Raw genomic sequence first — 16193 nt, forward strand, 5'->3', positions numbered from 1 at the left:
TTCTAATTCTTTTGTCTCATTTTTTCCTTAAATTGTATTGAGCTCATGATTGATGTAGTGTTGAGGCTTGTGCTGGATTTTTTGGGTTTGAAAAAAATTCGAACACCTTTTTAGTTCTGCATAAGTGTCGGCACATGTCAGACAAATGTAAGTGTTCGATACGTCCGACATGGTTGTGACACATTTTTAAAAACGTCGGTGCTACATAGATGGGGTTTTATGAATGATTTTATTTTGTTGGATCCATCCCCCTTCTATCTATGTTGTAATCATTTTCTATGAAATTGAAGAAGAATAATTATTTTCTCCTCCAAAAAAATGCATAATATATCTTATACAATGCTTCAAAAAGCTCAAAATATATATTAATTATGATTATTTATGTTATTAATTTATTCATTTTTTAATTATATTGAATTTCATATTATTTGATACTAAGAAATAATTATAGTGAATGAAAAAGATTTTAGATTTGCAAATATGATAGAATTAGATGATAAAAAATATGACGATTCTTTCGAAGATGTTGAAAGCATGGACGACTCCTGTAGAACCACATTGAATATTTAAATTCAAATGAATATTCACCTAGAATCACATTTTTAAACTTCTATTTTATATTAATATTTCAAATGAAGATTTTATGTCTTTATTATAATATAAAATAAATTATCATATTAATACTTTATATTATATTTATAAATTGATTTTAATTTTAAAAGTTTTTTTTTTTTTTTTTTTTTTGAGGCTGCCACCTCCCCCCGCCCAACCCAATTAAGTTTTTTTTTTTTTTTTTTTGAGGCTGCCACATCGCCTCGCTACAGCAAATTGTCTCAGTTTCAATTTTTTTCTTTTTAAACTTTGGTTTTATTGACTCGATTAGTTTGCATTCTATTTAGTTGACATGATGTAATTATAATTTTTGATGTAAGACAATCTAGGATTTGTATTTTTTAATATAACTATAATGATTCAATATGAATAGATCATGCAAGGGAAAAGCATGATTTGAAGATCAAATATAACAAAATTCACAAAAAATTTTTTGGACGCAAACCAATAAGTATGAAAATTAGAATCCAAATGATAATGCAATGATTAAATAAATTTGAAGATTAAATGTGATTTTTTTAATTTATTCATCACCATTCAAATCCTAGTTACATGAATTTGAACAAAAAAAGGTACATTAGCAAGTAATAACAAGATATGCAAACTGTTTAGTTTTTTTTTTCTTTCTTTTATTTTTAAAGGAGTCGCCAGTCTTTTGATCGTCGTATACTTCGCTCATTCAAATAAATCTCCCTCCCGAATCAGATCAGTGTTCGAAGACAAGAGAAACCGAATAAAAAGAGAGATACGACAAAGAGACAAACAAGAGAAAACACAAAACGTGGAGAGCCTACGTGCGGGAAACCTCGCAAGGATAGGTTAGGAGTGTTCGCCCAAACAAGATCGAGCGAAAGCACCTTAAATTGATATCTACGAAATAATACCAAATTAAACTGCCCAAAACCAGAGAGTCAGGTGTAGGTGTCTGTTCTGGGGTCAAGAGCACTCCCAAGGAGACGTTTCCCACTTGGTTAATTACGTTTTGTGGGGTACCCAAGAATACTTTTCATAAAAAGAGTTTCGCTTATATGATCGTGAACTTGGGGCAATAGATACTCAAAGGAAGGTTATTCGGTGTGGGAAAAGTCTTGATACTTCAAAGCTCAAGCTAAGCCATTGGGCAGAGGTGAGTCTCACATTCTGAATGGGCAACAGCTCGTCGGCATACGAGGCCCACGGAATAACCATAAATCATCGACGGGGGTATCCCAACACATTAAAGCACGTCCGACCCGTAAGGACAAAGGACAAATTGTAGTATCCCAAATGGGCAGTAGCTCATCGACATTGAGTCATCAAGATGACATCAACAAAGTCAAGGAGCGGCAGGGCTCAAAGGGGCTAAACAATAGGAAAGTTTAGTAATCTTAAAAAGGTAGAGGTAATTGGGTTGGTGTATCATGGACCCGTCATACATAGCTACTAGGACCCTAAGTCTATATGGTCGTGAAGGTAGTCGACCCAACACGTCTTGAGATTCCCGATCAACAATCCGTGAAATGCGTCGTTTACGGGGTATCTCGGTAGCCCTAAGGTCAAAGGAATGAAATTATTCTATGACTATAAGCTGAAGTTCCAAGATGTGGGACTTATACTTGTTGAAATAATGATGATGCCTCAGGAAAGAGAGACGAATGTTTAGCTATAAAGCTAGAAACGCTCCAAAAAGAGGACTTACACTCTGTTTGGATTGGAGAGTATTCTAGCACCCTATGTGCACTAGAGAACCACCTATGTAAAAAGGTATGCTGGGTCAGTCAGATTGGAGAAGCACGAGAACTTCTCCTTGGGACGTGCAAATATGAATGCAGTTTTCTAAAACGGTCCTTAAGTATTGTGGAGACTCTATTAATATTTGCAGGAACTGAAAATGCATTTTCTTAAAGTCTTGAATATTTTAATTCTAATTTTTAATTATTTTGAATTTTTTATTAGGATTTTGTAGAAAAATTAGGAATTTAAGTTCTAATGAGTATATTTCGTCGTGATTCCCAGACAAACCACAGAAAAAAACAATGAAAACATGCAGACATGCATTCATGCAATACGACAAAAAGACAAGCCAAATCAAAATAATAAAAAAGGTCAGGGCCGCTGGGTCAGCAACATATCCCATAAAAGAAAAAGGCGATCAGACTTTACATATACATGTACGGTCCTAATTCTATACATTAATGTAAAAATGCAGAATTAAGATACGAGACACGAGCATCAGCTCCAGGTCCCCTCCACGTGGTTCCCGCACCAAACGTCTCGGAACCCGTGCCCGTATCTTATTTCTACTATAGGACTCCTAGATTCTAAAAGTACATAGGAAAAGAAAAGACTTGATCATGCATGAAAAAAAATTTTAGCTGGAAAACTCGCATGCATATAACGTATAATGAGCCATACTTTATAAGTGGGGGAGCTGAATATCACCTGCAAGCAAATTATTAGAAATCATTTCTTGCTCCCCTCATATCGGTATTTGTGTGTGCACAGAGGCATGACTCCCTACAGAAAATCGCCCTAACACACTATCATATATATGTAACATGTGTTCACACCACAAGCACAGTGCAAAAAAATGATGTTTGGCTAGGGTAACCACTTCAGCAAAGAACAATAGCCATACATCAAAAAAACTACCTAGCACCCTAAATCCTATTCTAGAATATCATCTACCAAAAAGTGCATTAACATAGTATTTAAGTGCAGGGTAAGTTTGGGTATAATATGAATTTGACGGGTTCGCCATGCGGCCCCATCCTAAAGATTCGAAGGATCTAAAAGATGTCACAAATATGGGTGACGCAAGTTAGATCTATTGGATCCTTAGCACAGTCATATTGCTGTCAATCCCGATGACTTAACTCGCATTGTTCACTGTGATCATGATCAACCCAACAAGCAATGTCAATGTTCGTTAAGACATCGCGACCGACATTGGGTCACTCTCTTAATGAGTTTGGCTCGCTACCCATGCAATCATGCAAATGCAAGTGCAGAGAGCCATTTGACGGAAGTGATGAGTGTATCGTAGGACAGTGACTCAGATAAGCTGGGCATATCGTGGAGGCAGCAACCCGAATAAATGGGTGTGCCGTAGCAACAGTGACCCGGAGATGGGCGTGTTGTAGAGGTAGCGACCCGAACAAATGGGTGTGTCATAACAACAGTGACCCAGAGATGGCGTGCCGTGGCGGCAGCGGTCCGAAGGTGTGCCGAGACGACAGTGACTAAAAGGGATGGACGTGTCGTGACGATAGCGGCCCGAGAAAGGTGTGTCGAGCGGTAGTGACCAAAAGAGATGGGAGTGTCGTGGTGGCAACCTCCCGAGGAAGGTGTGCCAAAGCAACAGTGATAAAAAACGATGAGCGTGCCATGGTGGCAGCTACTCGAAGAGAGTGCTGAGGCAGCAGTGACCCGAGGATATGCAATATAGGTAGGTGAAAATGCAAACAAACATGCATATGTACACACAATGTGCAGTGCTGCAAGTGGTCGGTCGAACTAAAGTACACGGTTTACCAGGCCAGGGCGACCGGTGGAACCAAAGTGAGATGCTCGTCTAGCCGGGCGGCCAGTCGGAGCGAAGTGAGATGCTCACAGAGCCGGGGCGGTCAGTTAGAGCGAAGTTAGATGCTCACTAGGCCAGGGTAGCCAGTTGAAGCGAAAGAAGATGCTCACCGGACCGGGTAGGCCGGTAGGAGCAAAGTGAAATGCAAACATGCCCAAAGCAAAATGAGTGCAATCTGAAGCAAACTAACATGCAAATTGTCGACTAGGCTCGTGCCAGCGACATCACCTGGGAAACTTAGGGTTGACACTCTTGGATTCACGACATCGCTACCTTCAGCTTTGGCGTGATAATGTGAAGGGTTTTCCTCTCTGATTTCTTGTAGAGTGAAAACTCTTCAACCCTCGTAGGGCGGACAAGCTACCTAGTTTTTTCACTCTACGAACGCCCACGATCTTATAGGACGCACATGCTACAAAGTTTTTTTTGTACTCTAAGATCGAACTCAACTAATCTCTCTAAGAGATATTAGGATTGCCAAAGCCGTGGGAAATTGAGATTCCAACCGGCGGAGATCAAAGCTTAAGACTCACAAAATGGGGGATCGCTCGGCTTCGAATAGGAGTGATCATTTCATGACATTCCTAACCTATGACTATCTCTAAGAAATCAACGATCAATCACATAGATGGCTCAGCAGGTCGACACATGTCGTCTGACACCTCAACACCGCGTGGGCGATCGAACCCACGCGCCTAGAATGGGCTAAAACTAGGGCCGTCTTGGAGTTGAAAGATATCACCACTGTGACGGTTGCAGACTCGTTCTCTTTATGCTGAATAAAAGCCTACATTTTTCGACGAATCTCGCAATGAAACACGAGAAAGAGCACATGAGGACAAGAGAGGTATGCAAAGTATACGAAATAAATATCGCAGCTTACGAAAATGAGACCGACTCGTATACCGTCGAGAAGGGGTCGCTCGACACTGGCGAAGGAGGGGAACCCACGAGGTTGTCGACGAGAAGAAGCACCGGCGGAGGCCTTTCCCGCAAGGTGGAAGACCTCGCACCTCCTCGAACAACGACAACGCTTGCTATCCGGCGACTTCGAGGTGCTCCAACGAAGTGTCTGGTCGTCGGGAAGGTAAGACGGCGACGCTTAGAGGCTAGCTCGTCGGCGGTGCACACCAGTAGTGAAGGAAATGCGGAGGACCCAAAATCTGAAACTCTCGCTGATTTACTCCGGCATAAGTACGTAGCCGATGAGGCGAAAGGCCGACGAGGAAGAGGTCTGGTGAGTCCGACCGATGATGCCAAGGAGATGAAAATGTCGAAGGTGGCGGCTCGGCCAGCAGCTGGAGGCTCGGCGGCTGAAGATCTCGACGAGGATGGGAGCTCCGGCGGTTGGAGAGTACGCTGAAGAGGCGATTCGGCGTGGGGGGTAGACCTGGCCGACCAAAAGGAGCAGGAGAAGAAGAAAGGTTGGCTGGTGGCTCGAGGGGAACCGGCGAGGACGAGCTCCGGTGCCATACATGAGGAAGGTGGGCTTCGTGAGCTTTTTGCGAGAGTAGGCGAAGGAGGGAGGGGATGCGGCTCCGTTCGTCGGCAGGAGGGAGGGCCGCCGACGAGGCTGGCGGGCAGAATGAACGGCAAGACTGCAAGGAGGGAGAGCTCCGCAGGCTTCCTCGTGAAAAGCAGGGGGAGAACTGTGCGGCTCGAGGAAGAGGAGCTGTGACTTCACCCCCTGCTCTCGCGAAATGCTCACGAAGCCCACCTTCCTCCTCGCGTTTGGCACCGGAGCTCTTCCTCGTCGGCGAAGGTTGACACCGTCGGATCCCCTCTGGCCGCCGACCAACCCTTCCTCTTCTCCTACTCCTTCCCTTGGTCGATCGAGCTTACCCCCACGCCGGACCGCTTTGCTGGCGTACTCTCCAGCGGGTGGAGCTCCCATCCTCGCCGAGATCTTAAGTCACCGAGCCTCCAGCCGCCGGCCGAGCCGCCACCTTCGACATCCTTGGCCGACCGAGCTTCTTACTTTCACCGGTCGGACTCGCCGGACTTCTTCCTCATCGACCTTTCTCCTTGCATGCGTTGTACTTACGCCAGAGTAAATTAGCGAAAAGAACTTCAGATTTTGGGCCCTCCGCATTTCCTTCGCTCTCGGTGTACACCGTCGGCGAGTCAGCCTCTACGCGTCGCCGTCTTACCTTCCTAGCGATCGGACACTTCGCCAGAGCACCTTGACGTCTCCAGATAACAAGCGTCGTCACTATTTGAGGAGGTGCGAGGGTCTTCCATCTCACGTGAAAGGTCTCCTCCGGTGTTTCTTTCCCGTCGGCATCCTTGTGGGTTCCTCTCCTTCGCCGGTGTTGAGCGACCCCTTCTCGAAAGCATACATGCCGGTCTTATTTTCATATGCTGCGATGTTTAATTCATATACTTTGCATATCTCTCTTGCCATCATATGCTCTTTATCGTGCTTTATTGCGAGATTCGCCAAACGTGGGGTCTTCTCAGCATAAAGAGAACGCGTCCGCAAACGTCACGATGGTGAAATCTTCCAACTCTTAGCCGACCCTAGGTTTAGCCATGTCTAAGCGCGTGGGTTTGATGGCCCACGCAGGGTGGAGATGTCGGACGACATGTGTCGACCTGCCGAGCCACCTATGTGATTGATCGTTGATTTCTTAGGAGCCGTAGGTTAGGAATCTCATGCATTGGCCACTCCTATTTGAAGTCGAGTGATCCCCCGTTTTGTGAGTCTTAGGCCTCGATCCCCGCTCATTGAAATTCAATTTCCCACAGCTTTGACAATCCTAATCTTCTTTAGAGGGATTAGTTGAGTTCAATCTTAAAGGACGGGATAAACTTTTTAGCTAGTATCTTCTATAAAATCGTGGGCGTTCGTAGAGTAAAAAAAGCTTTGTAGCTAGTCCGCCCTACGAACGGTGGAGAGTTTACCCTACGAGAGATCAGAGGGGGAAGCTCTCCACATTGCCACACCAAAATTGGAGGCGGCGATGCTGCGAATTCATGAGCGTCAACCCCAGGTTTCCCAGGTGAGGTTGCTAGCACGAGCTTAGTCGCCAATCTGTATGTTGGTTTGTTTCAGATTGTACTTTTTTTGCTTTAGGCATGTTTGCATTTTATATCGCTCCGACTGGCCTCCCCGGTCCAGTGAGCTCATACTTCGCTCTGACCAGCCGCCCTGGCCTGGTGAGCGTCTCACTACACTCTGATCAACCCGATAAGCATGTCATTTTGTTCCGACCGGCCTCCCCGGCCCGGCGATCATCTCACTTTGTTCCAACCGACAGCCCCGACCCGGTAAGCATCTCACTTTGGTTCAACCGGTCGCCCCGGCTCGGTCAATCATGCACTTTGGTTCGACAGACGCTACGGCTTGGTCGACCGACCCCTTGCACCACTGCATGTTGTGTGTGTACATATGCATGTTTGTTTGCATGTTCACTAAATTATCTTTTATATGCTCGGGTCATTGTCGATTCGACACACCTGCGGGCCGCTGCCGCCACAACACGCCCATCCCTTTTGGTCACTGCTACCTCGACACACATTCCTCGGGCCTCTGCCGCTACGATACACCCATCCCTTTTGGTCACCATCGCATCGACACACCTTCCTCGGGCCTCTGCCACCACGGCACGCCCATCCCTTTTGATCACTGCCGCCTCGACACATCTTCGGGCCGCTGTCGCCATGACACACCTTCGGGCTGCTGCCGCCACGACATGACCATTTCCAGGTCACTGTCGCTACGACACACATTTGTTCGGACAGGTGCTTCCACCGCACGCTCATCTCTCGGTGGCTGCAGCTATGACACACCTATTTGTTCGGGTCGCTACCTCCACGATATGCCTATCTTTTTCTGAGTCACAACCCCATGACACACTCATCATTTCTATCACATGACTGTCTGTACTTGCATTTACATGTTTGCATGGGTAGCAAGCCAAACTCGTTACGAGAATGACCCCGTTTCAGTCATGATGCCTTAATGAACATTGCTTGTTGGGTTGATCACAGTGAACAATGCAAGTTAAGTCATTGAGATTGACATGAGTATGACTTTGCTAATGACCCAATGGATCTAACTTATGTCACCTCTATTCATGATGCCTTTTGGATCTTTTGGATATTTAGGTTGAGGTCGACATGATAACCCGTCAAAATTATACTATACCCAATCTTACCCCGCACTTAGATAATAGGTTAATGCTTTTTTCGTTAGGTGTTGTGCTAGGCTAGGATTTAGGGTGCTAGATAGTCTTTTTAATGTCTAACTATTGTTCTTTGTTGGAGTAGTTGCCCTAACCAGATATTCATCTTTTGCACTATGCTTATGGTGTGAATGCATGCTGCATATGTATGGTAGCGTGTTAGAGCGCTTTTCTGCAAGGAGTCATGTCTTTATGTGCACACACAAGTACGGCTATGGGGGGAGCAAGAAATGATTTTTAACATTTTGCTTACAGGTGTTATTTAGCTCCCCCACTTATAAGACAGCTCATTATATGTTATATGCATGTAAGCTTTCCAGCTACCATTTATTTTCATACAGGATTGAGTCTTTTCTTTTCCTATGTATTTTTAGAGTCTAAGAGAGTTTTGTAGCATAAATAAGATACGGGCACGGGTTCCGAGGCGTTTGGCGCAGGAATTACTTGGAGGGGACTAAAAGCTAATGCTCGTGCACCGTATCTTAATTCTGCATTTTTACATTAATGTATAGAATTAAGACCGGGCATGTATATGTGTAGTTTGACCGTCTTTTTCTTTTTAGGGATATGTTGCCGACCCAACGACTCTGTCCTTTCTTATTATTTTAATTTGACTTGTCTTTTTGTCATATTGCATGAATGGATGTTTGTGTATTTTGAGTGTTTCTTTTTGTGGTTTATTTGAGAATCACGATGCAATATATGCTCATTAGGACATAAATTCTTAATTTTTCTACAAAACTTTAAGAAAACATTAAAGATATTTAAAATTTAGGATTAAAGTATTCTGCATATATTAATAGGGCCACCACAATACTTAAGGACCGTTTTAGATAACTGCATTCATATTTGCATGTCCCGAGGTGAAGTCCTCGTGCTTCTCCATCCTGACTGGCTCAACATACCTTTTTACATAGGTGGTTGTCAAGTGTGCCTAGGGCGTTAGAAGTACCCCCAACCTAGATGGGGTGTAAGTCATTTTGTTTGGAATGTTTCCAGCTTTGTAGCTGAACATCTGCATCTCTTTCTTTCCTGAGACATTCTCGTCATTTCGACAGGTACAAGTCCCACCTCTTCGAGCTTCATCTTATAGTCATAGAATAAAGTTTCCTTCATTGGACCTTATGACTACCGAGATCCCCTATGGATGGCGCAATTCATGGATTGTTGACCGGGAATCTCAAAAGGTGATGGGTCGACTATCTTCACGATCGGGTAGACTTAGAGTCCTAGTAGTTGTGTATGAAGGGTCCGTGATATCCCGACCCAGTTATCTACCTTTTTAGGACCACTCTACTTTTCTGTTGTTGAGCCTATTTTAGCCCTGTTGCTTCTTGACTTCATCGATGTCATATTGATGGCTCGATGTCGATGAGTTGCCGCTCATTTGGGATACGATGATTTGTCATATGCTCTTATGACCCGAACGTGCTTTAACGTGTTGGGATACCCCCGTCTAGATGGTTTATGGTTATTTCGTGGACCCCGTATGCCGATGAGCCGCTATCCATTCAGGATGTGAGAGACTCACTCTCTGCCCGATTGCTTAGCGTGAGTTTTGAAGCATTGAGAGTTTTCTCACACGGTATAACCTTTTTTTGGGTACTTATTGCCCCAGGTTCACGATCATATAAATGAAACTTTTTATTGAGAGTATTTTTGGGTACCCCAAAGATGTAATTAACCAAATAGGATACTTCCCCTTGGGAGTGCTCTTGACCCCAGAACAGACATCTACACCCGACTCTCTGGTTTTGGGTAATTTACATAGACATTATTTCACGGATATCGGTTTAAGGTGCCCATCCTTATAAGGTTTACCGCGCGTAGACTATCCACGTTTTGTATTTTCTTTTGTCTGTCTCCTTGTCGTATGTCCCTTCTTATTCGGTTCCCCTCCTCTTCGAATCACTAATTTGATTCGAAGGGAGATTTATTCGAATGGGGGAAGTATATGACGATCCACAGGCTGACGACTTATTTTAAAATAAAAGAGAGAAAAACGAACGAAAACACAAACGAAAGTAGGTTCAAGGAAAGATATCATCAAAGTAAAAAATCTTGAACTCACTCTAGGATATGGAGCGAAGCCGTCTAGTGTTAGGTAGTTGCTCATGTGTTGCATGTGAATTTATAGACATAGCTTGCACCTTTACTGTGTATTTATATTCTTAACGCATTATCCTTAGATTAGTAGATATGGTTAGGGCACAATCTTCCTAATTTAATTTTAGATAGCCATCAAATTCAAACTTAATTCGTGCGAACCGGTTGGCCTGTTGGTTGGCAGCTCTGCGTAAGTCCCCCATTGTCCCGAGTTAGACACTTGCCTCAAATCCTGGTCAAAGGTTCCTTTAAAAGAAAAAACAAACTCCAACTTAATTTTATTTTAATTCCAATTTGAACCCTCATAACTAAAAATCCAAGAGTTTACAAAATACTATAATTCTAGTTTTCTAGTGTGTTATCAGCTTCGTTAACAATCCCGTCAAACAAAAAGAATCGCCTTACGTAGCAGCAACAAATAGTGATAACTGAACCGCCCACAAGTAGCGACAGGGGAAATGCATGGAAGAGCACGATCAAAATAACAGAGAATCTGCATATAGTAGCTACGGTTTGGCGGAGTAATTGATAGTGGCTATATTTCCACATCATCAAATTGTTTTACTTAATATTCTTGGTAAAATCATTTAGTTTTCCAAGTTACCTGCTATTTTGCTTTTCTTTTTCAGAATCTGAGTTGGGCTAAAAATTTGATTGTTTGTTTCCAGGATCTCTTAGCCATGAGTCAAGAGAGTTGTTTCTTTCAGCCTTGGTTTCTGAAGGTCCTTTATTATTTTTCATTTTTTATTTAATTTATTTTCAATTTTAATCTTATTCTTAAGCTTGAACTATGTACATATATGTGAAAGTATCGCTCTTCTGTTCTTGATTTGCAGGACGTGCCGAATGGATGGACAAAAGTCACAAGAAATGTCTTATACTGTGGCTCAGAATTCCAGATTGGGCTGACTATATTATAAACTTTGTAAGTAGAAATCTTATAAGTTGGGTCCTGTGTGGCGTTCGGGTCGCTTGCAATTTGCTCTTCTTTTACTTGTTCTCATGTTTAGGTGAAACAAAATGGGCTTGAAGATAGTGTTATGACTGTAGAAGATATACGCACTGGAATTGAATCCCGTGGAACTGGTACTCTCATTTTCTTAATTTTTTCACTTTCGATTCTATTGACATTGCTTTTTTGGAGTTATAACCCAACTTTCTAAGACATTATGGTCTTTATATGCTCTAGTTAGTTTGTGTTAAATATTGTTTTTTTACTATAGTTTCTTTTTGCTTGTTTTCGAACTCTTTTGCTTTAGTTTTGGTTCATCCAATTGACCCAAGATGTCATAGTTAAGCTTATAGCTTTGGACATGATTCATGCTGATGCTGAAGAACATATACAGGCACTAACCCAAAAGCACCAGTTTTTGTAGCAAGATAACACTGTTGTGAATTATTTCTATGAATGTCTAAATTAGCCTGACTGTTGTTCCAATGCTCTCTTTCCATTCAAATCCCGTTTCAAGTTTTTTGGAATTAGTTGTGATTTGCTTATTGGTTTTGTTATGAGCTGAACTTACCCAACCTTTTAAGTTTCCAAAAGTAAAATTCACAACACATTGAACCTTGTTAAGTAATATATATACATAAGCCTGAGTCATAGTAGTTTCATGAATGTTAAATGTTTATAGCACATCATGATCACGTCGAGTCAAATATTTTTCATCAGAATGTGGAATTTCTTTTTCTTCTTTTCTTAGGTTCATAAATTCCATTTATCCTCTTGATGTGTCAATTATGTTATTCTTAGATATTTGCTTCTATCGTGTGTTTTTTTTCTGTATTTTAAAGAGCTTGCTGGGATCGATCGCGTGGTACTGATGCGTGCTCTGAAGTTGTTGGAGCAGAAGGGAAAAGCAGCAATTTTCAAGGGGAGTTCAACAGATGATGAAGGGGTTAAATTTAATGTTTAGCATTTTTGTCATGTATTATCATTCCGATGTTTTTTTTGAAAATTCTTGCCTTTGACTGATGGCTTCAGCTGGAGCCAACTAGATCTGCATTTCTTTTCAACAAAATTACATATCATAAATATTTTATTCAGCATCAGTGCTCAAAAATCATATTTGGTGTAATATATTGTTTGGTCTCCGTGGGCGACAAAGTTCCTTTTATATATATGTGTAGAATATTTGCAGGTTGTAATTTCTTTTAAATTAATGGCTATCACTTGAACAAATATAAGATGAAAAATAAATTGTATTTTAGACGGTGAAGTAATAATAAAGGGTAATGTAAGATTGGTTAAATGTCTTCGTAAATTCCTTGAGAGATAATCTCGGCAATATATGGTTTTACATATGATATGATTGTCAACAGATGCTTTTATTATTATTAACTTATTGCCTTGTTTTTATGGAAGTTATTTGTATTCGCCGTCTTAAATGAACTTTGAACCATAAATCATTAATCATTATCAATTATTTTTGAGAGAAGATAGAGCTCTTCAATGCACGTTTTAACTTAATTTTTAAGAGCCCAAGTTACAAGAAATTGAAATTACGTGTTTTGGTCATTACATGTCGTAGTCGTAAAATTAGCACAATAGGCAGCCTCCTGCATCCTCGCTACATCCGGGCCGTTTTAGGATATCCGGAGTCTGGATATAAAATTTTCTCTTGCCTACAAGCATTGCCGCAAGGGTCATGGCTCTAATTCAGCTTTTATAGTTGACTGAGAGGCGAATACCTGATAATTCCTTTAAAAAATTGATTCGAATTATCTAATTTGGTTTGTAAGAGAGGCGGAGAATGTTCTTTGAATGATTTAAAATTGGTGTTTTTACCCACTTAACATTGAATACCTGTGTATTTAGTTATCTAACATCTAAACTTCGCTATTTATTAACCAAAAATTTATTTTACCTAATTTTTCTTTTACCCCAATTAGCCGTTTTGACGCGATCTTCCTTCGTCCCCGTTCCCTTCCTTTGTCCTCGACCCATTTCATGCCAAGCCGATGACATAAGAGGAAATCAGAGGAAACCCGTTCGTCTTTATCAACAGGGACGGAGTGGGGTGGCCGAGTTGGTTGTATTTATACCAAGGATGTCACCGGCTACCGCATGCACAACCGCAGTTGTCTGTCACGGAGTAACTTTCCCCAAGTCACCCGTGTTGCTTTAGCACTCTCTTTTAACACCAAATCAGTCTAATCCTTGCAACGCTTGGAATTGTGAGCACCAAGCACTCTTGAGAAGAAAAATAGAGAGAGGAACTCTTCACACTTGAATACTTGAAAGCTTTGATTGATATAAAATTTTCTCTTGCCTACCAGCATTGCCACAAGAATCATGGCTCTAATTCAGCGTTTTATAGTTGACTGAGAGGAGAATATCCTGATAATTCCTTTAAAAAATTGATTTGATTTCTCCAATTTGGTCTGTAAGAGAGGCGGAGAATGTTCTTCGAATGATTTAAAATTGGAGTTTTTACCCACTTAACATTGAATACCTGTGTATTTAGTTATCTAACATCTAAACTTTGTTATTTATTAACCTAAAATTTATTTTCCCAAGTTTTCTACCACTCCGTCTCACCTTCCATCTTTTACCCCAATTAGTCGTTTCGACGCGATCGTCCTTCGTCCACGTCCCCTTCCTTTGTCCTCAACCCATTTCATGCCGAGCCGACGACATAAGAGGAAATCAGAGGAAACTCATTCGTCTTCATCAACAGGGACGGAGTGGGGTGGCCGAGTTGGTTGTATTTATACCAAGGATGTCACCGGCTACTGCATGCACAACCGCAGCTGTCTGTTACAGACTAACTTTCCCCAAGTCACCCGTGTGGTTTTAGCACTCTCCTTTAACACCAAATCAGTCTAATACATGCAACGCTTTGAATTGTGAGCACCAAGCACTCTTGAGAAGAAAAGTAGAGAGTAAAGAACTCTTCACACTTGAATAATTGAAAGCTTTGATTGATATAAAATTTTATCTTGCCTACCAGCATTGTCGCAAGGGTCATGGCTCTAATTCAGCTTTTATAGGTGACTGAGAGGCGAATATCCTGATAATTCCTTTAAAAAATTGATTGGATTTCTCTAATTTGCTCTGTAAGAGAGGCGGAGAATGTTCTTCGAATGATTTAAAATTGGAGTTTTTACCCACTTAACATTGAATATATGTGTATTTAGTTATCTAGCATCTAAACTTTGTTATTAATTAACCTAAAATTTATTTTCCCAATTTTTCTACCACTTCGTCTCACCTTCCATCTTTTACCCCAATTAGCCGTTTCGACGCGATCGTCCTTCGTCCACGTCCCCTTCCTTTGTCTTCGCCTATTTCATGCCGAGCTGATGACATAAGAGGAAATCAGAGGAAACTCGTTCGTCATCATCAACAGGGACGAAGTGGGGTGGCCGAGTTGATTGTATTTATACCAAGGATGTCACCAGCTACCGCATGCACAATCGCAGCTGTCTGTCACAGACTAACTTTACCCAAGTCACCCGTGCGGCTTTAGCACCAAATCGGTCTAATCCTTGCAATGCTTGGAATTGTGAGCGACAAGCACCCTTGAGAAGAAAAGTAGAGAGAAAGAAACACTTCACACTTGAATACTTGAAAGCTTTGATTGAATGCTTGCTTTGATTGAGAGAAAGAAACACTTCACACTTGAATACTTGAAAGCTTTGATTGAATGCTTAGGTGATTACAAATGAGGGGAGGGGCTCCTATTTATAGCCCCCTCCCGGCATAATGGAACTGTTTAGATTATATTAAATTATTCTAGTTTCTAAAGAGTTCTACACATAGCCCTACAAACATTATAGGTTATTCTTGAGCATTTTCTTCTCATATTCTCTCAAATTGGGTAGAATCTTCTAGAATCCTTTGAATTGTTCTCCACAATCTGGTCTTCTCTAGAATTTTTCATTACATATTTGCCTTACTAACTTCTAGAATATGGCGGAGTGTGACACTCTCCCTCACTTAAACCAGCAATGATCTTATTGCAGCTTCCACTGCACCTTCAAGACTGCATCATCGGTTTGCCTCCGGAATTGACAAAATTTTGTTTCTCCTTGGTGTTATGGGAGCATGGTGTCATGCAACATGTCCTTCTTGCTGGCGGCTTATCTCTTGCCTCCAACCTTGTTGAACCATATTTCTTCTTTCTTGGCGGTGGTACGTTACGAACCCCCACCATTTTACTTGGAATCGCAACTCCATGGGTCTTTTCTCCTTCACTGGTATCATGAAAGATAGCCAAATTGTCTCCCTTGTCCCATGCAATGCCTTCCTTGAGTTGGATTGCTGATAGCATTTTGGATCCTTACTTGCTTAGCCTTATTATTGATAATGAGCAAGCTTGACTCCCTTCTGTGATGCACAAGCTATTGGCGAATGACATTGGGAATACTCTTGCTTGCTCCAAGAAGTTCATTCCTAAGACAACTTCGTAATCATCCAAAGGAATACAGAGAAGTCTAGAGTACCTGACCATGCCCTTTAGCCACTCCGTTGATTGGCATGTCTGCTGAGTTGACGACTTTAATGGAGCCCCTTCCTTTTGTCATATGCAACCCCAACCTCTTTGCTTCCTCGCAGGAGATGAAGTTGTGGGAAGCACCCGTATCCACCATTTCCCTAGTGGTCTAGCCTTTTATTGCTTTCTCCACAAAGAGTAACCCCTTCCCTTGGGTTTTAACAGAGCTTGCATCCCGTTCAACAGTTGAAGAGATCCCACATGTGCCTCCATGTCATTTTCTCTATT

The 16193-nt window shown here is 41.9% G+C and overlaps 1 protein-coding gene across 7 annotated transcripts in view; it reads left to right on the forward strand.

Moving 5' to 3' along the window:
* LOC110023136 (vacuolar protein sorting-associated protein 25) overlaps window positions 1-12607 on the forward strand; it is a 39389-nt gene extending 26782 nt beyond the window's left edge. For all 7 annotated transcript variants that reach the window (XM_020722389.1, XM_020722390.1, XM_020722391.1 and 4 more), the window contains 4 exons: window positions 11136-11189; window positions 11304-11392; window positions 11478-11553; window positions 12262-12607. In XM_020722389.1, coding sequence (XP_020578048.1) covers window positions 11136-11189; window positions 11304-11392; window positions 11478-11553; window positions 12262-12383 — 341 coding nt within the window. In that variant the 3' untranslated portion in view covers window positions 12384-12607. The remainder of the gene's footprint in view (window positions 1-11135; window positions 11190-11303; window positions 11393-11477; window positions 11554-12261) is intronic.
* The last annotated feature ends 3586 nt before the right edge of the window (window positions 12608-16193 follow it).

Source organism: Phalaenopsis equestris, unplaced genomic scaffold (assembly GCF_001263595.1).
Source record: "Phalaenopsis equestris unplaced genomic scaffold, ASM126359v1 Scaffold000216, whole genome shotgun sequence".
Lineage (NCBI taxonomy): Eukaryota > Viridiplantae > Streptophyta > Magnoliopsida > Asparagales > Orchidaceae > Phalaenopsis > Phalaenopsis equestris.